At 39.4% G+C, this 24396-nt stretch overlaps 2 protein-coding genes across 6 annotated transcripts in view; one reads left to right on the top strand and one right to left on the bottom strand.

The window, feature by feature from the left end:
* The window catches only part of TLCD4 (TLC domain containing 4), a 40639-nt gene extending 32957 nt beyond the window's left edge, over window positions 1–7682 (bottom strand). The window contains exons 1-3 of one of the 4 annotated variants that reach the window (XM_072041848.1): window positions 6465–7682; window positions 2166–2260; window positions 1187–1356 (exon numbers count right to left, since the gene is read on the bottom strand). The gene's annotated coding sequence lies outside the window, so the exon portion shown is untranslated. Of the gene's footprint in view, window positions 1–1186; window positions 2274–6464 lie in introns of those variants that run through there. The other 3 variants (XM_072041846.1, XM_072041849.1, XM_072041847.1) reach the window with 3 other exon arrangements.
* Window positions 1–24396, top strand: part of CNN3 (calponin 3) — a 70351-nt gene that overhangs the window by 6187 nt on the left and 39768 nt on the right. Inside the window, exons 1-3 of one of the 2 annotated variants that reach the window (XM_072041843.1) lie at window positions 7821–7980; window positions 8444–8595; window positions 13148–13270. In XM_072041843.1, the coding sequence (XP_071897944.1) occupies window positions 7836–7980; window positions 8444–8595; window positions 13148–13270 (420 nt within the window). In that variant the 5' untranslated portion in view covers window positions 7821–7835. Of the gene's footprint in view, window positions 1–7820; window positions 7981–8443; window positions 8596–13147; window positions 13271–24396 lie in introns of those variants that run through there. The other variant, XM_072041844.1, reaches the window with a different exon arrangement.

Genomic DNA, 24396 nt, shown 5'->3' with positions numbered 1-24396 from the left:
TGAGATGGAGCACACCAAAAACAGCAGGAGGAAGCTTGGAATAATACAAGACTTTTTTATTCACATGCACATATTTCCTTTTGCATTGTGGCAGTTGAGACTCTTAGCAGCAAGCGCCCTGTAGAATTGGGTAGTGACTAGAATTTGGGAATGTCAGAGCAGCAGAAAATGAAAGAAGATGTCCTTTGTAAAGGCATACAATTGAAAAGCATTATATTGGTGCCAAACTGTACTAAAACCAAACAAATTATTTCCCAAATATTCACTCTGCGAAGGGCCAGAAAGCAATGTCTTTTTATTCAGACTGTCAATTAAAAATTAGCATAATTTAAATAGTGAACAACATAGCATACGTTGACTCTAGGTTTTTTTGGTTTACGCGTCAGCATCAGATTTTCAGAAGCAGCACATCAGGTAACACGACAGAATGCACACTCGGGAGTGTATCACTCATCTGTATGCTAAAGACAGCTTCCAAGCCTTGCTTAAATCAGTCTAAACTTTGGCACACGCCACAGCAGCTGCACAGCATTCAACTATGCCTCCTTCAGAATGCACCACGGTGCAGAAAGAATGGTTTATTAAGATATTTTAATGTCAGATATGTTAATTTGAAAAGGTTATGTAGTTTCCTCAGACAATATAGTTTGCTATGAATGTCTCTGTCAATTTTCAAGATTTTACAAAAAATTATCTATCACTTTTAGTGATTTTTCCCTCCTTTGCTGCTCTGTGAAAGTCTTGAGGAAACAAGGAAGGAAAATTACTTAGTGGCACAAAGAAACAATGAAACCTCCTGCACACTCACATCATATATGTCTAAATACTGTTGAAAGCCATTTGAAAAATGGCTTGAGTAAGAAAATGAAATCGTTTCCCACACAGTTCCCAAATACAGTACTCATTAATATTTGCAACAACTACATATTTTTCAGAGCACAACATGATTTTTACATTGTTCTCTCTTAAATACCAAAACTTCAAAATTTCATATTTTGGGGTAGATATTAAAGTGAAAATTATTAAGAAATTAAAGATATTTGTCTGCTCAGGAGCCTCAGAATGAACTATTCTCCCTTGCTAAAAGATATTATCAGTAAAATAAAGACCCTGCTTTTAGAAGTGCTAATTGTTAATACTGTAATTTATTTATTTTTTTTTATTGGCACTCTTACCAACTTCTTACCTAGAGTTTAATTCTTAGTTTCTGTTGATATCAGCAGGTCTAGGGATTTTGCCCCTCTCTAAAGCCTTGATCTGCACATTATTTCATGCAAGCCTCCACACAATTCTAGTCATTCGAAGGAGATCACATTCTGCCCTGCAACTTGCAAACCTATTATCTAAACAGCAGTCCTGGTAAGAAAGATTTAAAAGAGAAGAAAAACTATTTTTACATCCAAAAACACAGAACTAAAGCTTGTCTTTCAGATCACGTGGAGAATTTTTTTAGGTATCTTTTTCACACCAACACTAGTCAACACCAGATATATTTTTACAGACATGCAACACTTGCTCTGATCGACTTACTCAAATGTCTACAAATATTAGGGAAAAAAATATAAAACCCAGAGATAATTAAAAATAAATTCAGAAAAAAATGCAAAAATAAACCTAATAGTCTATCTAATATATATGAAAAAATGTGAAGGTGGAAGTTGCACCACAAAAACATATCATGCAAACATTATAAATGAGTTTGAAAAGTCTCTTTGTGAATTGCAACAAATACACTGTATAAATGCATTTTTTTCTGGAATTGGATATTCACTAATTACAACAGCTTGATTTCTTTCCAGCGTTGCACATTTATTTTGTTGTTCATGCACATTTTGCTATAATAATTCTATTGGAACTTCTTAAAGCACTTCTCAAAGAAATTCAGCATTTGTTCATTTGCTGAATTATGGATATTACACATCTGGAGTTCCTGTGGAGATGTCCTCTTTTTCTAAGTGGAAATTACACCTCAGCAGAAACAAGAGCTTCCCCACTGAAAGCAGGAAACTTCAGATTCAAGGTATTTGGGGCAGACCCAGTCCTGTGGTCCGTGTACTGTGCTCTGCTATGCACAAGTTAGGAACGTTCCGGCCATACCGTGCTCCACGTGCGTGCACGGAGTGTTGGGCTGGACATCTCTGACTCACTGGATGTGCCAGACTTACCATGCAGCAAGTCCACAAGTTTCACAATTCAGCAAATTCAATGCTCACGTATACAGGCCTTCTGGGTGCTGAACAAACTTACTTGTCAGGTTATCCTAGGGAAAACACATGAAACCAGGTTCCAGGGCAGGCAATGCTCTGCACCTTGCATAATTAATCTAAAAAAAAAAAAAAAAAAAACCATCCCCTTAAAATGGGACAGTCTTTTCACCTTTCTTTTATGTTGTGCCTGTTCCAAAGAATTCCCACACGCCATAATGATAAAAAACAACTCAGAGAAGAACACAGTACTTCATCCCTTGTAAGCACTGGGGAAGCTGCAGGAATACAAGCTTCTCATGATCTGATTCTTAACTACCAAAATAAACAACACAGGGAGAAGGTAACAGGGCCAGTAATTTTTAGTGTCATTTTGAACAAACTATTTTTTCTTTATATGCACATATATGCACTCTTGGTGTGACTATTTCCTGCTTAAAAACTGCTTGTACCTACAATCATACCAGCCCTCCTGATACAAAGGTCAAGTCAAAAAGAGAACATGTCTTCAAAGGATTCTAAAAACAAAACAAAACAAAAAAAAACCACACACACACACACACACACACACAAAAGAACAGGAAATCACTTTAAGATCTCTATTTGGAAATTCTATTTCTTATTTGGCTTTGGTCCAGCATTAGTAAATCAGAAGCTACCATGAAATCTCGTGTTTTCACATGCATAAATTTTTATTCTTTTCAGTAATACACCCATCATCAGTCAGAAAAATATTTAGTACCATAACTTAACTCTAAGCAATTGTCTCATCATCGTTTAATTCGCAACAGGGACTGACCCACTCCTCATGACACCTTAACAATGCATTAAACTCACACCAGCTGATGCAAATTGTGTATTTTTTCCTAATGTTCATTTTATCAGAGAGAGAACAGCATTGCACATCACATGAAGCTGATGAAAAAAAGGCAAGTGAGGGGGTATCTGCCTTTAAATTGTACATGATCATGCAATTGAGGACTTTTAAAATGTCCACGATGGCTCACCAAAAGGTGAGCCATTGTGTTCTATCTGGACTGTTAGCTGGGAGACCTTTTTATTGCCAGTTTGCTGCATTTCACATTGCACATATTTGTAACAAACCAGATAAAAGCAATAGGAGGAATGTCAGATTTCAGTTTTTTAATGTATTGTCTTGCAAGGGTTATGCGCAAATTTACACAAATTAAAATACTGACATAACTTGACCAGTCCTTGCAAACTCTACAGATGATTCAATTTGTCTCCATTGAGAGTTAGTGGAGCTGTAATATTCAGCTGCCTTTAATAGGATTTGGATAAATCCCCAGACCTGGCAGTATCCCCAAAACAATAGTCAATAAATGGCATTTTAAAATATTACTGCAAAAGACACAAGGAAAAAGGGAGGAAGGGAAAAGTAAAAGAAAGACAGTGTAGAGCAAAACCAGAGTATATCATCAACTCCAGCATTTCACTAACTCAGTGCTAGACCTTCAGAAACCTGAACAGCTCAGGAAACTGTCCTCACTTCCAACTCAGGAGCCCATCTTTGCTGGAGAAGATATCACACGTTGTATCCTCACAAGGAGGAGATGGAGAGAGCAAAAAAGGGTGAGGCATTTTTCTTAAGCCTAAAAACGCTAAGGGTGGAGTACTGAAACCTAGAAAAAGACCTGTGATGCCAGCAGCATCACCCCAAGTGCCTGATTTCCAGTCTGAGGGAACAGGAATGTGCTGATAGATGAGACAAGGCTACCTCCCTTCACAGGGAGCATTTGCACTGGCCAGTCTTCTCCTGGCAGCAGGGATCAGGGAAGGCCAAGCAAATGCTGCATGTCTCCACAGTCTCCTTCCAGATCCAGGGAAAGCTCAGGAAACCCCCGTCTTAGTGAAGCAGTGAATATGTACAGAATTTCATCTTGCACTATAAGCAGAGTTGAAGATATATTTTCAGGTAGATAATATCAGACTCCAAAGCTAAAAAGAAGGGCCGTATTTTTACAGGCTGAGCAGCCAGAGGCACCCGGTGACCTCCGGGTTGCTCACTACTTTTAAGTTATGAAACAAGTCTCCTTCTCCTGGCTTTTGGAATAGACAAAAGAACATGAGTTTACATTATGTTACAGGGACTGCTCCCCAAGCATACTACCTGGTAATTAGAGCAAATTGCAACATGTAATTTTGGTGTTGCCTACTATAAATGTTCTTGCTTCATAAAATTGCAATCAGAATGCGTCCAAACTGTTACCAAGCGTTGTGTCATCAGTGCAAGGAGGCTGGCTCTCTGATGTAGCAGGTTGAATCAACATCTGCTCAGTGTAGCTCATGCCTATGAGAGAAAAGTGTCTTCCCTACAAATCGCTACTGATTGTACATTCATACACTGCACTTAGACCAAGATGGATTTCTAAAAACAACCTCTTCCCTCCTCCCCCACTTCCTCAGACTCAATACAGAGAATTTATCACAGCCAGAAAGACAGAAATCTTCAGGCAGTTGGAGGGAAGGCTACCTTATTTCTTTGGCTGGTGTAAACTAATGACCACTTTGCTCTCTGTCACTTAGGGCAGAGTTAGACACCAAAGCACACCAGTGAAAATTAACGTGGAAAGAATAGCAAGTGTAATTAGGAGAATTAATACAATCTTAACAGAGAACAAATCCCATTATTTGGAGAATTGGTTCCAGCTTTGCAGTTATTTAGGACAAGCACTGTTCAAGTGTTTGCAAATGTTGTATCTTTGTGTTTAAACAAACAAGAGCCATCTTAAATATATATGAGAAGTGCCGTTATGCTAGGAAACATGGCACTAACTGTAATGTTAACATAAATATTACAGATGCTATTGATTACAGATACAAATCAGGGCTTCTAAGACTGCATTTCTGTAATTGCAGTGACAGCATCTTTTGTAAGTTCCTGACTCATGAAGAAGTAAAACTGCACTTAGCCCAAACAAAACAATTGAAAGTAACTGCTGCTAAAAAGGACAAATTTTGCTAGAGACTGGCTCTGACATATTCCAATTCTGCCATCAATTGAGATCAGCCAACAGCCAGTACGCTGATCAGCTGCCTGCTCCATCTTGTCCCCAGCTGGTCCTCAATGCTCTAGTCCACTGCTTTGATTTAAAAGCCCTTTTCCAACAGCAGAGCTTTTTACAATATCTGTGATGATGTTATTGTTCTAAAGTCTTCCAGATGCAACTTGAATTTCTATTATTAAAGAATAAGCATTAGAAGCCCAGTCAGAAGCCTTCTAATTAGAGGTTTCCTCTAATCAGAGAGCACAATATCACTTCTCTTTATGTTTTGAAGAACAATTGGAAGCACATAAAAAGTGTTTTCTGCAGAAATCACATTTACTTATGTAACATTTTGTTTTTCAAATCACTTCTCTTATAAAAATGTCTTGCAGAAGCTAAGAAAAATAGTTAAATGCATTTAATATATAACTGGCGTTTTAACATTGTAAACAGTTACACAGTACAATTTGTCCAGTAGCAAAGACTGGCTAAAAAGTTCCTACCCTTTTCCTCGCCCCTTCTCCTACCATTTTGCTAGTTCACCCCACGGTTGTGCTGATGCAGCTGTTTGCCTTGTTTGGATTTGCACAAAATGACCTCACTTAAGAAAATAACAAGTTAAAAAGGTATGGGGTGCAAGTGTCTTGGGGTTAGAAGGAATCTCTTAAACAAGCTCTCTAGTCTGAGAATTTGTAATGTAATGTAATTAAACTCTAAGAATGCTCGCATGGAGGCTTTGTCCAGAATAGATAGCTTTACGTAAACTTAAACCTTAAGTTATTTTGGAGTAAAAATCCTCGACTGACAAACGTGAACAAACCTCATCCAATGGATCTAGAATTTAAAAACTAATTATCATCCAGAAAGCCAACAAAAGCAAAACATTATCGAACAGCACAAGTACTTAATTTTCCTATTGTATTTTAAACTTTCATATTAATAGCTTTATGTCTACTTGTAGAATTCATAATTAGAACAAAAAAGTAATTATTTGAAGTTCCAGTTAAGAAATTGTAAATATAAGGTATAGTTTAGTTACATGGAAAGCGTTTCTTTTTTAACAGTTAAAATTAGGTCACTTAAAAATTGAATGTCAGAAAGTTAGTGACTATTGGATAGTCAAAGCTGCCTACATTTTTTTTTTCAAGAAAAAAATACTTTTGTTTACAGTCTATTTGCAGCCTTTCCTACTGAAGACAAAAAAAAAAAATGAAACTAGATAGAGTTTTCTTCAATTCAGTTTAATACTCACCAGTGTAACTTTCAAAGGAGACATGCACCAGATGTACCAGTTTGCTTCCACGGAGAATAGTCACATATAAAAAGGACAGCAGCAGGTTTTTCTTCAGAGCGTTGTTTACAAATAGTAAATGGAAAAAATACTATAGCATTTTATATTAAAAAAACAAACTATATATTTACCTATTCAATAGTTTAAAAGTTTTCTTTTGAACAACAGTGACCAGTTGCTTGGATTGAGGTTGGTTTATTTCTCCTTCAGTGAAGCAGTTCAAAGGTTCCTCCTGCATGAGCTGCAGAGGTACCAGGGCCAGCCCTGGTAATTACTGCACTGACATCACTTTCTGTCAAGCGACTCTCAGGGCAAGTGTACTGCTTCCTCTCAAACAAGTTGGTTCTACATTCACTGGCAGCACATGACATCTTTGTGGACTACTCTACTCAACTTTTAAAACAAAAAGAAATAATGAAAACACCTGCAAAGCTTTAGGTTTGCGGGTTGCATGTTGTCACTTCAGTCTTTAAGAAATTCCTTTAACCAGCCTCACCAGCCTCTGACTCTTCCCTCCAGCCTTGCAATTGGCTGTAGATACTCCTTGGAAGCTATATGCCTTATTCAAGCAAAATTCCCAATGATTAGGACTTCCTGCACGTGTTCTAGGAGATTATGAGGCAAACTCACTGGACAGCTTTCTAGACGCCTTGGAAGTCGGGACGTTTGTTGGGTCAGGTTGTCAGTGTTGTGGTCCAAGGCACAGGTACTTCACTGAAGAACATTTCAGAGGGACAAAATCAGCAGAAGCAGACAAAATCAGTATTTACTTTGCCTACAGAGCTTACTAACTTGTTTTTAACACAGTAGTTTATTTTCTGAAAAAGGACTGTGGAGCTTCCTTCCTCTTCTGCAATTCAGGGGCATTGTCCCTAATCATTACTTTTATGCAGCTCATTAAGTGGAAAGCAAAACTAATTTTTGAGATTCATGCACCATCAACATAACTATTAATTAAAAGCCCTGCTGCTTCCAAATGTCAGTAATGATTAAGTAGCGAGGTGTTTTCTGTCAGGCTGTCCACAAGCAGGTTACTCACTGGGGTGGGAGGCCTTGCTGTGGCAACGCTTTAATAGTCGCTGCCTCAGACAACTGCCAATTTACATACTTCACTAACTTCAAAAGGAAAAGGACTCAGGGTAACGTGTAGAACTGCAAGAGATGGATGGGAATAGCACGGCTGTTTCTTAACGTGTAACTTAAGGTGTAACTTAACGACAGGGGCCTCGCCCGGCCGTTGGGGGCCGTGCCGGGGCCCGCGCGCCCGCCCAGCGCGGAGTTTTGAGCCGCGCCGGCTGCCGTAGGCCGGGAGGCGCCGCCCGCCGCTGCGCCATGGAGCCGCCGCTTCCCCCGCTGAGCGGCGCCGCCGCCGTCCTGCTGCTCCTCCCCCTCCTGCTCGTCCCCGTGGCGCTCCTGGCGAGGAGGCGGCGCGGGCGGCGGGCGCCTCCCCTCAGCCTGCTGGTGGTGGCCGGCTCCGGTGAGTAGGGGTCGGCGCGCGGCGCGGGGCCCACGGAAGGCAGCGGGAACTACAGCTCCCGGCATGCAGCGCGCGGCGAGTGCGAGGGTGGGGAACCCCGGGACGCCGCGGTGCGTGCCGGGAGTTGTAGTCGCGGCGGAGCCGTGCCCCCGGGCGCCTGACGCGCTGACTGGCGAGGGAGTAACGGCAGCGCGGGGCTGCCTGGCGGCAGGGTCGGCTTCGGTCCCGTCAGATCCGGTGTGCGCGTTAAAAATAAATAAGTGAAAAGCTTTCCCGGGTGGAATTTCCTGCTGCGAGGCTGCTCCAGCCCCTCACCGCGATGCGCACAGCCCCGGCTCTGGAAGCCAAACTGACCAAAAAGCAGCACCGCGCCCTCCTCTGCAGCCCGCTGCCAGCTCGGCGCCCCGATAATAATCATAATAATATTTCATATACTAACAGCAGTTTATTTTGTTTTTTACAGGAGGGCACACAACAGAAATCCTGAGGTTACTTAGTTGTTTGTCAGAGTCATACTCGCCTAGACATTACATTTTTGCAGACTCAGATAAGATGAGTGAAGCTAAAATACGTTCTTTTGAACAAAAAAGGGCTGAAAGGTTCTCCAATTCCCAGGTAACTTGTTAAATATGCTCTTGTAAGATAAATTGATCTCAACATGACATTCTAATTCAAGGCAATTTAGAAGTGATTCTTTAAAAGGTTATTTTTAAGATCAGCTTGTGCTTTTGATTTTCTAGCTATTGATAATCACTTTCACTAAAGTTCAGCTAAAGTGCCATTCTGTACATACTGGATTTTATGTTGCTAAAGGTGAGCTAAATAAATTAAATTGATTGATGTTGTACTAGAGACCCTGAAAATGCAAAGTACTTAAAAATAGCAAATGCCGTTGTCGCTTCCAATTTTCACTCCTACCTTCCTTACTTTCTTTTTAAATGTATTATCTAAGATAAAAGTATTATCTAAGGTTTTATCTAAGAAAGCCTTGATTAAAATTGTATTTCTTTTGTGTTTCTAGACTGTTTTACTTTGTTTTTAAAACTGAGCATTAGTTACACAAGTGCTTAAAAGTATTTAATGCATCTTAATGGCAGTAGTTTCCTGATTGATGACCTGAGCAAACACTGAATTCCTAAAAATAATGAAAAATCATGAAAATATTCTGAATATCTTTTTATCAAATGTTTGCTTGCTTTGAGCCAGTTGACTGTATCATTAACAGACCAGCAGTATGACTCTCTGCTGATGTAAAGTACAATCTGATGTCCAGCAGAATTAGTAGAAAGACTACGTTTTTATTTAGAAAATGGAAGAAGTACAATGGAAGTTAATGTTTCCATTACAAAAATCTTATTCCTTTTGAGCAAGCTGCACATGTCATAAATAACTTATTTATGTGGCATTGATTTCTAATGGTGCACTTACAGTATTTCTGTTGTTTTCAGCAACACTGATAGGACTGAAAACTAGAACTCAGTACTAGTGATTTTCAGAACAGACTCTTTCCTTGTAAAGCAACTGCTGCTAAGGTGAGCAACAAGCTCACTCAGGAATGAAGTTTATAAGTTTGTCTATTCCACTTTCAACTCTAAAGGTGAAGGTTCCTTGCATTCCACAGATATCTGTATCGAGTGGGGATGGCTTCATTTAAAATTCAGTGTGGCTGTCCCTTCTCTTGTTGTGTACCATGGATGAGTTTAGTTAAGTGGCAGGAGGTATTTCATAATTCAGAGAAATCTTGTTTGGTAATTGGCCATTTTCATCAAGAGCCATATTCATTTATCTGAAAAATGTCCAACCCTAAGTTATTAAGTTTATTAAAAAATACATACTTCAATTACTAAAAAATAATGTATTTTTCACTAGTTCACTTAGCTAAGCAACTTCCCTTTCCTACCCCCAGCCAACTGCTAACACATCATGTAGTTATATTTTCCTTGAGCACTGAAAGCCAGAGGAACGTACTTGGCTGCATCTGAGTTTGCTGTCTGGATAACAGATGCTCACTTTACTTTGGCCATTCTTTTTCCACTGAGCAAAAATATTCAGAGTGAAATAGAAGATACATTTTGGAAAGTGAAGGTCATGTGCCTATAGCATGTATTTGCCAACTTTCAGAGTATGCTTTCAACTAATGTGTGCTTTGGCACTGAGGGTGCTAGAGTACATACCCGTTTAAAAATCACATGTTAGTGGCTTCTTGCAGCTTTGAATAAACGAAGGGGAAAACTCTGAAAGCTTCAATCCACAATCATTCCCTTCCTCTTCTCATCAAGGAAGTATATTTTACCAGAACTAAAGACTGGACAGAAGACAGATTCGAATAATGATCTAAGAGAAAATCAATGTACTTCTGTAGCAAATTACCATGTAAAAGCCACAAATATAACCAATTTTTCTTTCTGATACGTGGTATAGCCCAGATCTAAAAGCAGCAGTATTCAGGCAGAAGGAAAAGAAGCTAAAAGCAACATCTTGCTAACAAGAAACGAAACGCTGCGCACCTACCCACTAAGTCTTCTGGAAAATAAAATCCAAAGAGCCTCCTAAGAGAAGTCCCTGGTCCTGCTACCACTTTATTATCTCTGGCTCCCAACCTGTAACCACAGTAATTCTACTTGGTTGCCCCCACAGCTGATAGCCAGGTTATCTTCTGCAATCAGCACAGAGAACCTGCTTCAGCTCCTGCTGACTTAGTCTAGCAGTAGAAAGACAATTTACATATGTTGACTGAACAACACACATTCTTCAAGGGATCTTGTACCCTATTCACCATGGGTAAGAGGACAAGCCAGATTAATTTGCCTTTACATAATGCTTATTTGACCACATTCTTTTCCATTATGTTTCATGAAAGTTATCATGCTAGGAAATCCTGTTCATCAGCATGAAAAAGGACTACATAAACCTAGTTTCTGTGGAAAAATTGCAGTATATTCAGCTGAGGATATTTTAACAATTCACAGCAATAACAGTTTTCCATGATGCATGCATGCAACTTTTCCCTGCATGCTTGCAAAACTGTGCTATTAAATAGGTAAGGACTACATCGCTGGTTTTAAAACTGCAGTACCCTGTCAACATCACTGAATTGCCAGTTTGGAACATTTGTCTTCAAATAATGAAAAGGTTTCTGATTCTGCTACAGCAGTAAGAAAAATAAATGCAACAGTATGAGACCACAGAACTTAGGGAAGAGTTTTTTGTTTCTAATATCAGACATATTATGCAGTTTTCCAACAAAAGATTCCGGAGGTGCCTTTGTCCAGAATACTAGCAGTACTCCATTAGATGAGACACTGGAGAAACACCTGGCAGTGGCTTTTAAACAAACAGAATCCTATTTTGTTCCCCAGCTAAATATTCAAGAGTCGATTGATGCATGGGCTGAAGTTCTAATATGCAATACAGACGTCAGTGCACAAAGTTTCAAGCATGTATTGCGAAGAATATAGATAAAACCAGTCTGATCTTTACTCCAATTCTACAACTAAATTTCTACTTCTATACCATTTAGGGTCCCTGCCAAATTTTGGTGATTTTTTTTTTTTATGATGGAGAATATTACATACAGTTCTTTGGCAAGAACTTTATTATTTAATACCATCCTTGCAGTGAAGGGAACATCCAAATGCTTCTACTAAAACTTGATCTGCCTAAAACTACCTTGTCAATACATATTTCTTACAGGACGGCATACTGTGAAAGAGTCTAAACTTCACTTAACAGCATTTCTTTTTATCACCTGATCTCTTACAAAGCTTTAAGAAATAGTGATAACCAGAATCCTGTTAAATGGGGAACAGGGGGCACGTTTGTTTTTCCATATTTTGTTATCACACTAATACAATCAGTTACAACACCTTCAAATAAAATATAAAACAGCCAGTTCGTAACATCTGTTAATGCCTTCCAGTATTACAACAATTAAAGAACCTTATTGCAATGAAACGAGATAATTTCAGTCAAGAAAATTAACTTAATATTCTGCATTTGTAAGGGTTCTTTCTTTATTTTCTTTCTACTTCACATAAAAAAGACCTGAGTTATAGCTATTCAAGACAGATTTGTAGTTTGTATTTAATGTGCAACTATTGGTAACATCACCTTTCCTAATCACAAATAAGCAGGGCTAAATTGTATCAGTCAGATATGGTGTAATTGAAGTAAATGGGGGAGTTTTCAATATGTGTAATGATATTTAGAGTCCCTCGCTCCTAACGTTAGTGATCTGGTGTCCCATGTGAAGTTAGTGACCGCTGTCCAGATCTAAACAATATGTCAGCATCACTGGGCAGTACAGTGTACTTAATGTATTTGTTTTTCATCTCAACAATGACAAATTGAATGGGCATCAGGACTACCCTCAGCTGTAGCAATAATTCTTAGGTGCAGTTCCTCTATGTCAAAGACGTCGGGGGAGAGTACATGAAGCCTGAATACCGTTGGCTGCATACAGTGTTCTGAGACAAACAGAAAACATCCGTATTTTGTTAATTCGATACCTTTTACACACATTGGATGATCTCTAATTTTGCCTAAGTAAAAAACAATGAATAGTATTTCTTAAACTTAATATTAGTTTATGTTCTTTCCTGTTTTAAAATGCAAATATTTTGCATTTTGAGTATGTCTTGCATATTCTTCTGAATATTCGAGTACTCACTTAAAGGAGAGTGATATTTACTATTACATTTTTAATAGCATGCACTGGACATTAATTGGGAAATGTTGTTACATTTTCTGCAATGTAAATCCACGATGAGTTTAAGCAGGAAATAAAAAGGAGTCACCTTGTTTGGACTAGTTTATGAAACCTGGAAATGTGTCCCGGTGACCACTAGGAGGGGCACTAAGTTAACATACAGCAGACGAAGTTGCTCCAGCTGAGTTGTTTTTAAATTTAGGAATGTTTTAAAGTAACATAGGAAACGATTTTAAAAATAGATATATAGTTCTAGTATTTTGTTTAACCTCATTCCAAAGAGTGCTAAGCATGATAGTGAATAAGGCATCTAAGAAAGGATTTCATACCCAAATATTTCCAACCTAGATTTAAAAATTAAAAAAAAATGTTGGCACAGATAGGTCTAATAACTCTATAGAAGGAACAACAACATTCTTAGAAAAAATAACAATTCAGCTTTATCATGCTCTCTTACAGTTCACCCTTGATCGCATTCCCAGAAGCCGCGAGGTTAGACAATCTTGGATCTCTTCCGTGGTAACAACCCTGTACTCCATACTTTATTCCTTTCCTTTGACCTACAAACTGAAACCAGATTTGGTAGGTAAATCTTTAAGTATTGAGAATTTGCTAATCTTCACTGTAGAAGAATTTGGAATATCGAGACATTGCAGACTGTATCACGTGTGTGCTTAGTTCTACAGTTCACAGGACATACGTTTTTGAACATTAAAAGCTGAAAGAGATATTGTAGCAATACACCAAGAAACAGAATGGTTTCACGCAAGTGAATTAGTCCAGCAAAACTAGTATCCTTTCTCAAAGTTTTCAGGTAACATTAGGGAGCGAATGCCAGTAGAGCTACCACAAACAGGTTTGCAGGTTCTTGATAATATCTCTTCAGGATTGCGACAGCACAAACTATGCCTGAAAGCCCGGTTATCCTTTTGGCTGGTCTTGCTCCAGAAATGGTATGACCAGTCTGGAACAGACAGGTTCAGACCAGCAGAAATGTATACAAATTCAGTTCTCGTGCTTACTTGGCAAAGGCCACCTGGTTAGTCAATACTAGGGGATCTACCAACCGAGCTGGACCTGCCCAATCAAACCTGTTACATACTGTAGAAGGGGATAAAGTCTAGCTTTTCAGCTAGATACATAGGTATTTAGTCTATTTGGAGACTAACAATTATCTGATGACAAAAAGCATCCCTGCCAAAACATCAACTAGAGCCTCTCACTTCTGGTAGCTTTTTCTAGCTGTTCACAAAACCGCAATCCCATGCTAATTACAACATACATTTTAAAACATTCTACACACTTTATCGAGTCAGAAGCATTCAGGGTTGTCAGGTTACAGAAATAAACAAAATAGTAAGACATATCTGATCGATAAAGATTTTTGTTAATGCAGGACTCAGAAGGTAGTGCATTGGACTCCATGGTTTGAGTCCTACCATTCTTTAAGAAAAAAATTGATAAAATCTGACCTTTTGCTAGAGTTGTCATATTAAGGTATCAGATATCCAAACTTGGGATTTAAAAGACATTTTAGCAGAATTTCATATTATTATTACTTTTAATATTTAAATGAGACCTGTATAAACTTGTGCAGTTGCAAGTTATTTTTCATAATTTAGTAACGATGTATATATACCCACAGAGGATGTTTGTAAACTGACTTTTTTAACTCTCGCTGTGAACTGTATGGCTCGTTCCAAAGAGGCTCAAATATAATTGTGTTATTTTGAACATTGAGAGAAGCTGCTGTGAATTGTATGATCTCATGGGCTTCAGTAGTACTTTTCAGTTCCTGTTAGATCAAAAGCTATTTGCTTGCTGAAGTTTTCAGAACAGTTTAATGTGCAGAACAACAAACAGTTTCTTTTCAGTCTTTTTTTCAAGCCTATAAAGTTGGGATGGAGGAGGGGATACTTTTCTTTCTACAGTGATTTTTATTTGGGGAGGAAATATTAATGGGTAGTTTACATGAAGCAGATACCTTACAGAAAAGGTATCAGATATTTAGGAATCACCTTGCTACACCACTGGTTTCATTTAATGTATATATATTTTTAAACTAAATATTGCAAAAGAAACTGACTGCAAATCCCACTGCGTAGATTAATATATTACACAAAGTGTCAATAGGACACATCCTAGGAGAAGAGCAGGAAGTTACTAATTCCATGGTTCCTCTGTTTACAAGAGAAATTTAAAGTGACAGTGGGATTTACATGTAGAATTACCAGAAACATGGTTGGAGTTGATAAGATGTCTAAAGCTTAATGCTTTTGAAAAACACTTGTCCTCATAAAATTAGGAATATGTTTTAGCAAGGCCTGTAAGACCTTTGCAGAGTTTAAGGGAAACACTAGTTCAGAATTCCATCCAAAGATTCCTTATCCATGATTAGAAAAGGGCTTGAGGGGAGGGAGTTCCCAAATGTTTTTTGCCAGATACTATCACTGGCCACAACAGCAGCAGGTACTGCCACCGGCAGGAATATTTCTGGCTTTATGCCAAATCTTATACCACTTCAAAGCAGCTTTGCATACTACACTACTAGTTGTGTATATGTGTATCTCATAGCTTAGGAATTCTTCAAAACACAGTAAGTCAGAGAGCTGTAAAGATCTTAAAGCACTTATCAAAGTAAAGCGATATGGGGATTAAAATGTGTCGCATTGCCAGTGAAAAGATCCTGTGTGATACATGAAGCAACTGGTAATATTTAATTGCCTTTAGAGGAAAATGTTCTCAGTGAATTGCAACTCGCCCTATTCTTGGCAGAACATAAATGATCAGTAGTTTAAGGACCCAGAAAGGGTGGAACAAGTGCTGGAGTTTACAGGATTAATCTATAACTTTTGGCATGGAAACGGACACCCGAATATAGAAGCAAGCACACTATTACATCATGCTGAGAGTTTCATATTTTTGAACAGTAGAGCTTAAGGGCAGAGTACAGTTTCAGTCTAGGCAATTGTTTTTGTTGAACTGCAAGAAGGAAAGACACATTTGAATTGCTTCTAAGTCATTTATACACACATGTGATCCCCAAATCTTTACACTTACTTTTAGGCTTGTCACAAACTTGTTGTTTGAAGGAATACTAGCTCTATCCTTTGAAGTCTTTTCCAGACACCCAAAAGCTAGAGAAAAGCAGATTTGTTGTAGTTTCAGTTTAAGGAATACGGGACAAGAGAAGTGGTGCAAAGGGAGACAGAAACCATTAGGTGCACAAAGGCAAGTTTGGAGCAGATAGGCTTAGGCTGGCATACCTAGCAAAACTATTGAGCCAAAATAGCTATGAGGGGGAAAGCAACAAACCTAGCAGCACAGGAGTTAATTTATATGTACTTATTTACATGAGCACTGTGTCCCCTTTGCATCTCACACTGATCTTCTGGCAAAGCTTCTTAGTTTACTTTACATGAGAAAGCAGTTTCATCTAACCCTTCTTCAAGACAGTGAGTTCAGAAAGAACTGAACAACTTCCAGGAGACCTTTACGGTCTTGCAGGACTTGACCCACACTCAAAATGGGCCCCCAGAGGGTTTAAGAAATGTAAAAGTTAGTTGAGTTGTTCAGTTTGAGATCATATTCAAGAGGCCCATTTCTGAGTTATGAGCATCTGCACTCTGCAAAGTTAAATCCCTTTAGAGGTATTAAACCAAGTAACAGAATTAAGACGTCAGAAGTGATGATTGTCTTGTGTTCTTATAGCCAAATACAGAATTCTAGAAATATAGGTACCAAAATGTTTTGCAGGCACATCTATGTTGGGTAGTTTTTACAACATGTCAACCCTATTTGGGCTTCCTATGCCGAGACCTAAAATTCCAGGAAAGCAAGGCTTGTGCCAGCATGCTCTGTCTACATCTTCCTTCTCCCCCCGCCTCCAAAAAAAAAAAAGTTTAACACCATCAGCTGCAGCCAGATTTAATATGCACTTATAGCCTCAAAGACTGCAAAATCCTACCATGAAAACAGGCAGCTGGTCGGAGAAAAGAGATTTTTATTGCTTTCATTGAGAGAAAAGTGGAGAAGAAACTTAAACCCAAAATAAGGTGTTAGAAGATCTGCTATCTAGGGAAAGATGCAAATCCTTCTCAGACAGATACAGAAAAATAGATGAGCCACACAGAGATTTTCCCAAAGATAGGGAAAAGTTACTGAACTATTTGTTGTCCAAGGAGGCATAATGCTACAGCCTTTCTACAACATGCTTACAGTCAGTAGCTACAAGTTCAGAGGATCCTAGTCCTCAGTTTTCTTGCTCCTCACAGAGCTGTTGTCTTTGTAGTCTCTGGGCCAATCTGCCAACCCTGAAACCAGGTCTTCAGGTGATCTAGCCCTTTGGCTGGATCACAATTACTCCAGGCATTCTGGCATACCACAAAGTCAAGCTGAAAACAAAGGATACACACGCACCACACAATAGAAAAGCATACAGAGATTGCATCCAGCCCTCATTTTCAGCCACAGATGGGATGTGTAATTGGGTCAGTGCTGGACTCTCCTTCAAAGCTCCGCAGCTCCAGTCATTGCTGCATCGCGCATCCTAAACTCTGGGGACACTCCTCAGCAGTGTCTGAGGCTTCAGTGCTCTACAGAGCCTGAGATAAGCAGATGTTTTCAGGCCACTGCTGCTTGGAAAAGCCGGGGTTAAATCAGGCAAAGAAGGCAGTCCTTCCACTTTCAAGCCTCCTTCCCGTGGGAAGTCTCCAGTAAGAAGTTTACATTTGCACAGCAAGTACAACAAGCCGTGCTGCCTCCCTCCCCACCAGCTGTCAGCTGAACAGGACTCTCCTTTGCAAACTTTTATAGAAGCCCGAAATCTGCACAGCTGATTATGCTTCTAGCAGCCTACCAATTCTCATATGATTCATCTCAGGCCTGCACATCCCATTACACACGCTGGTCCCCAGGCTGCTTCAATTCACTACAGCAAGCTTCTGGAGTTGTTACAGAAGTATTTGCAGCAAACTATATGAAAGGAAATCATTATTTCATTTAGCTAAGATTTTCCATTCTTTGTACCCTGCCTAAAATGTCTGAAGTTCATAGCACTTATGATAAATGGCTGTGATGAATAATAAGCTATTGTCCCGTATATCACGGTTCTTATTAGAACTTGGTGGAAAACTACAAAATCTGGGTGGTGACATTTTTTCCTCTATTCACTTCATAACAAGTGAACTTTGTATAATACAGTATTAAGACTAGCTGGTTCTTTTTTTTTTGTTTACTGAATCCTTCTCCCCTGCTTATAATTCTTTTGGATCAAATTGATTTTACAATGTCTGATCAACTGTTGTTCTTCTAAGATCAAAACAGTCAAAACAGATGAGTGAGAACATCAGGTTAAGACCAGTGATTTAAGTTGTATAGTCTAAAAAGAAAACAAAGTGAAGACATCCAAATTTGTGTCGTAACTTACTAGTGTTAATGAAAATGAGTCACATTTGCCCCTCCTCTACTTTGTATTATGTGTGCTGCGCACAGCTACCCTGCAGCCACTGTGTCGAATTACCCTCTGCTGAGCAGAGATAAACATCTCAAGCTGTTCAGGTTAGCTGCTTTACAGCTAGCTTGGTAGCTGTGTCTTCTGCTACCACCAGTCAGCCATGCCTGTAGATAGCATATTTCAGAAGGAGGATCGCAATAGCAGTAAAGATTAACAGAGATCTTAGCTTAGATTTAAGTCCAATTTAAACTAAAGGCTGATCAGTCTTAACTCATTAGCTCTGTCATGAACCTAATGCAGATCCTGGTCATGCTACTTCCACGTACATCATACAGCCCTGTTTCAAGCGAGCAGTCTTGCCAAACCTGACAGCTGAACCAGGCCCTGCCACCCAGCACAGACTGCTCACACCTCTAGGTTTTGTGTTGTGCAGAAGTTTCAGGCAGGTATTTGATGCAGATTCTTGTTATAGCAACTACAGTTAGTGTAGTACTACAAAATATAAATTGTAGCTAACCTGAAGTACCTATTCAAAGTTCTACTTAAATGAATGCTTGAGTAATGAGAGACACGTTGAGATTTGCAATTAAAGGCTCATTTCAGGTCACTGTTAGTATGTATGATTTAATTTAATCTTTGGGTTTCATTTCTCCTTTCCTTCCAAGTAAAAGCAGGCTATTATAATAAGCATTACTTTTTGACATAGAAGATGAGATGCTCTCTTACAGTTAAACAGGCTCTAGAAGGTTTGATAGTATTTCTTGTGTCTCTCTGACCAAGCCCATTGTCAGGCTGACAACTCAGGCAAGGTGACAGTAAGTGCAATAACAGCTTGCTGAAAGACATCCAGCACCTAGTGTTTGTAGCTGCAGGTGTGGTTTGGTAACTGCCATTCCATGTGTTTGGCACAGGCCCTTTGCTGAATTGCATTTTGACCAACTTTTTCATCTACACAAAGTCAAATTTCTTTTTCTTCCCACAAATTTAGAAGTAGCAGCAATAAAGAACAGGCTGTTGGTACTCCATGGTAATGTAGGTAGGTGTTTATTCTCCAGCCTGCATCTGCCGTGGTGATCTTGTTCTTTTTTAAGCAACTTTTTATCCATCTCCCAGTTTCTTACACAACTCACTCATGCCACTATTTCCTCACACAGACGTCTGGCAGAGATGATGATGCTTGGCTGGTCTCATTGGCAGTCTGGGTGTTAATTTAAAGCTTTAATAACCAGCACCAACCTTCCAACAGACTTGAGAATTAGTACAACTTTCTTGCCTGTCCTTCATCATTGTTTTTGGCTGATTGGTTCTATGATTCTCATTTTATGTTTGGTAGCTAGGCTGGGGAGAATGCTGTGCTCACATCCCCTTCTGCTTCCATGTATCCGCAGCATCATGTATGGGGATGGAAACTGTCACTCCAAAGAAGACCTTTTCTTTCCAGTCACAGACCTGCCACCTTTTGCCTGATTACAGGGGCAGTTAAGTAGGGTAACTAAGGTTAGTTTAACCCAAAAAAGTCAAACTTGCACATTTCTGCATGCATCCAAATCTAGATTTTCAAACTTACCTTCCTATGCTGTTGCCTAACTCATGAGACTTTTCATGACCCCAGTTATCCTTCCTTTCAACATGTAAGCCCTTAGGCATACCCAGAAACAGACCTGAGCTGTTTATGGCTTGACAGCATCAAGTAGCCACATTCCTGATCTCTGCTGAGGTCCAGAAACTGGGAGTCTCTCTACTACTGCTTTGCACATGGAGGCACGCATGGCACGTCAGTGCTGCTCCTTGCCTTGTCTCTTACCTCTGAGGCCAGTTGGCTAGTAACTCAGGGCCAGGCAACTAAGTGCCTAGAAGGCAGAAGTGACAATGCTTGTTGCTGTTATGATTAAATCCGGTTGTATCTGGTCCCTAGGATTTTGTGGAACTAGGGTTTTTCACCTCTAGAAAAACTCACCAGGTAGGATTTTTGTCTCCCTCTCTCCAGCTTTTTTTTTTTTTAAGTGAGAGATGGGAAAATGAGGGATTGGATGATGCTTCCTAGTACATTTTTATTCTTTAATGAAAATAATACTCCTGTCGAAAGCAGAAAAATGCAGTGCACATTAGGAAGCCAACTGCACAGTTTTCTAATTTAAGTCATTGCTCTCCCACATCTCTCTTCCAGTCTGGCGTTCACAGTTCTTATTTACCCTTGTTGGGTAATCTGCCTTAGAACCACACAAGTCTCTGCTTGTTTTGAAGAGCACCTCACCCACTGTGGGTATTGTGTGATAATAACAATGGAACTGTAGCAATAAAATGCCCAGGAGTGGACTCAAATGTTTCAAGGCAATTCTAACTGGTGACTAGCTTGAACACAAGCTCCTGCTACAGAACACTGGAACTTTTGTTTTGTACTCATGGTCATTCCGGGGCTTGGAGAGTAGAAGATAAAAGGGTATCTAGGTATGATTCAATTCTACCTTAATTACCTGATTTACATCAGACTACATAGCTAGATGTTTCGTCCTAGCCTGCAGGAAATAGTGTGAAGTTTTAGCTGCTTTCACACAAGTTTTAGAGGGAAATGAACTGGGTGAGATCTTAATTTTTCAAAAGGAATTGGCCAATAGGTAGTTTAGTGACCTTTATATTGTTCAACCTGACTTTCTTCTTCCTCCCCACCAATAACAGGGAATTGTTGGAGGAGGATCCTGCTTATTTTAAACCTTGAAAAATACCAAAAATATTAAGGCAGTTCTCTTTCTTCCTCCTTATTACCAAATGGTAATAATGTATTCCCTAGAATTCCTGATTTCTGTCGTAACTGCAGTACCTCCACGTACACCAACAATTTACCTTTTGAAGCCTTTTAGATTTAGTTGCTATGAAAAAAGTCACAAATTTTCTGTGTTTGCCATCAATGCAAATGCATGCTAATAAAAGCAATACTCATCATACCTGGAGATCTTCACTGAGAAGGATATACAGGAATCTTGATGCATCCCCTCTGAGCAGTAAATTACTGTTTTCCTGGTGTTAAAGTAGAAAATATTGATATGAGAAAAAGTAAGTACCAGGTCCCAAATCCCATGCTGAGATCACAGCAGAGTCATTAATACAGCCTGGGTTTCTTGGCTTTCCATACTTGCATCTTGATTATGAGCTCATAATGTAAATAAATTTACAATTCAAGTTTGAGATATTTGTTCATCAATACTTTTTTGTTTGTTTAATTTTTCATTAGAAGAACCTCCCACCTCCCATATTGAGAGAGCTGGTACCACAACTGCAGGGCTGTAATGTTCACAGTTGTGTTTCTCACAGACTGCAGGTGCTGCTTAGGATCCCCTGAGCTGAAGCAGGTCCCTGAGAAGCTTGGGGAAAGACATGGTAATAGCTGAGACCAAGAAGCCCATTACACCTACCTTTGTAGCCACTCAGTATTTTTTTGGTTTAAAAAAAAAAACGTTCAATTGAATGCTTCACTTTACAATGCACTAATGTGAAAGTTTCATAGAGTAAGATAATATTAAAAACAAGCAAGTGGAGATGAGCTCATGAGATGCTGTAACTTGCATGGTGGAATACAAATGAATTCATTGCAGATTCTCTCTTACTTCTCATGCCACAGAAAGAAATAACACCCCCAGCAAAATACCCACAAAACACACGAATTCATTATTGGACCAAAATCACAAAAGGCAATAAACTCCTGAAACATTAAAAACCCTAGCTCTTAAGAAAAGCAGAAGTCCAAAACCAGCCCACATGTAAAAATGAGTATGTTATTATGTTTTTTCTTTTAATTGTCCTCTCTATGTCCAAGGACTTCTGCAGAGCTTTCACTAAATCTAGCTGTTTGGTTTCCCTGTCACTGTAACCATTCTCGGTTCCATTTCCCTTGTTTCTGAAAGATCTTCAGGTTATTCAGTGCTCAGCTTTGTGGTTTCAGGAGTGAGGTTCCTTTGTATCAAGACAGTGCGTTCTGCTCCCTCTTAGTTTCTTGTTTACGTGTCATTGAATTGTGTTTGTTTACTGTTATTTTGACTGCTTCTGTGCAAGGCTTACTTTTTTTGTCTGCCCTTTTTTCTAGAGTTCTCTAAAGCTATTTTTGTAAGGTTTCATACATTATAACTTGCTAAGGCATTTCTTTTTTGTTGTTGTTATGCAAGTCCAGCCACCAAGAGCAGCACATTTGGGTCTGTCATTTTTAAATGCCCTCTCCTTTTCCTTTGCCTTCCTTAAAATATCAGAAACAGCTATTCAGATTTCCTTGGCCTTCCTGACAAGCCTCAGAGATATCTTGTGGGCTTTCATAAGCCGAACAGTTCCTTTTTTGTTCCCAAATGTTAATTAGCCATTGAAATGAAGTATTTATCAACAAAAGCTGAGTTTTAGCAGTCCAGCAGAAATATGAAGAAAATAAGATTTATAAGCAAGCATTTTAGGCTAGGAAGCAGAAAATACCTAATCGCTTCTTTTTTTTTTTTTTAAAGCATTGTTTACTGGCATAGATAAACAAAGGTCACACAATTAACCCAGTTTGGGTCAAACCCAATTTTGTATCATCCTGTTTTCCTCTACCTTTTTTAGCAGTTCTCTGCCTCCACCATCCTCTCCCTTACTCGTGTCCTTGGCTGTTTAGCCCCATGGGGAAGGGGCATTACCAGGGAGGCACGAGCAGTGCCCTGACCCCATGCCAGGAGCTAGCAGCAGGGCCGCTGAGCTGTGTGGTGCTCAGCTCAGGTATGTGCATCACCACACAGCCAGCATTTCCACACTATGAGCTGCCCAGCACCAGGCTTTGAGGAGTTGCTCTACTCTTGTCCAGGTGGTAAAGGCCAATCTCTGTGGCAATCATTGCAAGACACAGGTGTTAACAGTTTCTTATGCAAATCAAGTCTCACAATTTTTAATTTTATTTTTTTTTTAATTTTTTGTTTACTTTCTGACTAGGTTTAGAGGGACTGATGTTGCCCTCACTTGATTATTGTATTTTAGAAATGTAATCAGTACTCAAATACTTGTTCATTAAAGATTTACAGCAAATACGTGCTTACATATTTATAGGAAAATCTACAAGTTTTCTGCTTTTCTCACTTTTTGTTCTAACCAGTGGCTTGACATTTAGTCCCAGTGAATCTGCGAGCTATGGTTTCAGTGTTTGAGCTGGTAAATGTCACTCTGCTACAGTGCTGCATTCACCAACTCTGAAGCAGTTTTTATCAGCAATGGTGCCATGTGCCAGAGTTCCCTGTGTGCCAGACTGCTGGCTTAGCTTGTTTTCTTTCAACAGCTGTAGGAAATATCTGCAACACAAAGGCAGGAACTATTCCATTTTTATGGGAAAGTGATTGTTATGAAATTAGATTTGTAGAATCACTAAGCACAAATGTTTTATACTGATGCTTTGCTTTCAAACCTCCATCAATAAGCAGATTGATTAGTTTACTTTTTAAAAGACAGCTTCTGTTGACTTGCTAGAGGATTTCGGTATGTAGGATTGAGCTTACAGGCTTCACTGTGAAGACAGGCAGCTAGTTTTAAGAGTTCTCTGGAAATTTCTTTGCATTAAAGCTGAACACAAATGGTGTAAAGAGCCCTGCTGTGCTGGCTTCTGGAATGCTCCCTTACAGCTTGCTGGCAACAAAGCGAGATGGACCAGTGACCAAGAAAGTCCGTGGGCAGCTGCAGCAGAGGTCACGAAGGCAACAACACAAAAATTGTCTTTGACACTTTTTTTTCGCCCTTTCTGCTGCTTCTTTGAGGAAGGCTGAAGCAAATAAACCAGAAATCATCAGAAAAATATCTCATGCAAGGCAAATATGCTACAAGCAGCCTTGTAGCTAAAGTAAATAGACATTGGGAAACACTTACCCTAAATAGCCTGATCGACCTTGTAGAGGCCCTAGTCCTTTCTTGCCCAATAGATGGCTGCGTCTGCTGCATGGGGCACTAATAATTCCCACAAGATTCCCCAACAGATTCTGCTGGGGGGGAAAAACAAAAGCCTTGATCTTTGCAAGATGGAAGACATCACTCATTCTCCAAAAGTTACTTTGGGACAGTGTTTTGAAATTCCCTAGAAGGAGAACTTATCTTCTCTTACAAGCTCTGGGAAGGCTGCAGACCATGCAGCTCCTTTCCATCTTCACGAAAGGTTTGCTGGTTGGGAAGAAGCGAATGGCCGCATTTCTAGCTGACAGGTCTGCACCAGGTCCTCCTCCTTAGAGCATGCGTTCTCCTTTCCTCAGAAGTTTCCTTTGTG

This window comes from Anas platyrhynchos, chromosome 8, assembly GCF_047663525.1.
Source record: "Anas platyrhynchos isolate ZD024472 breed Pekin duck chromosome 8, IASCAAS_PekinDuck_T2T, whole genome shotgun sequence".
Classification (NCBI taxonomy): domain Eukaryota; kingdom Metazoa; phylum Chordata; class Aves; order Anseriformes; family Anatidae; genus Anas; species Anas platyrhynchos.
This window is presented reverse-complemented; position numbering and strand designations above follow the sequence as displayed.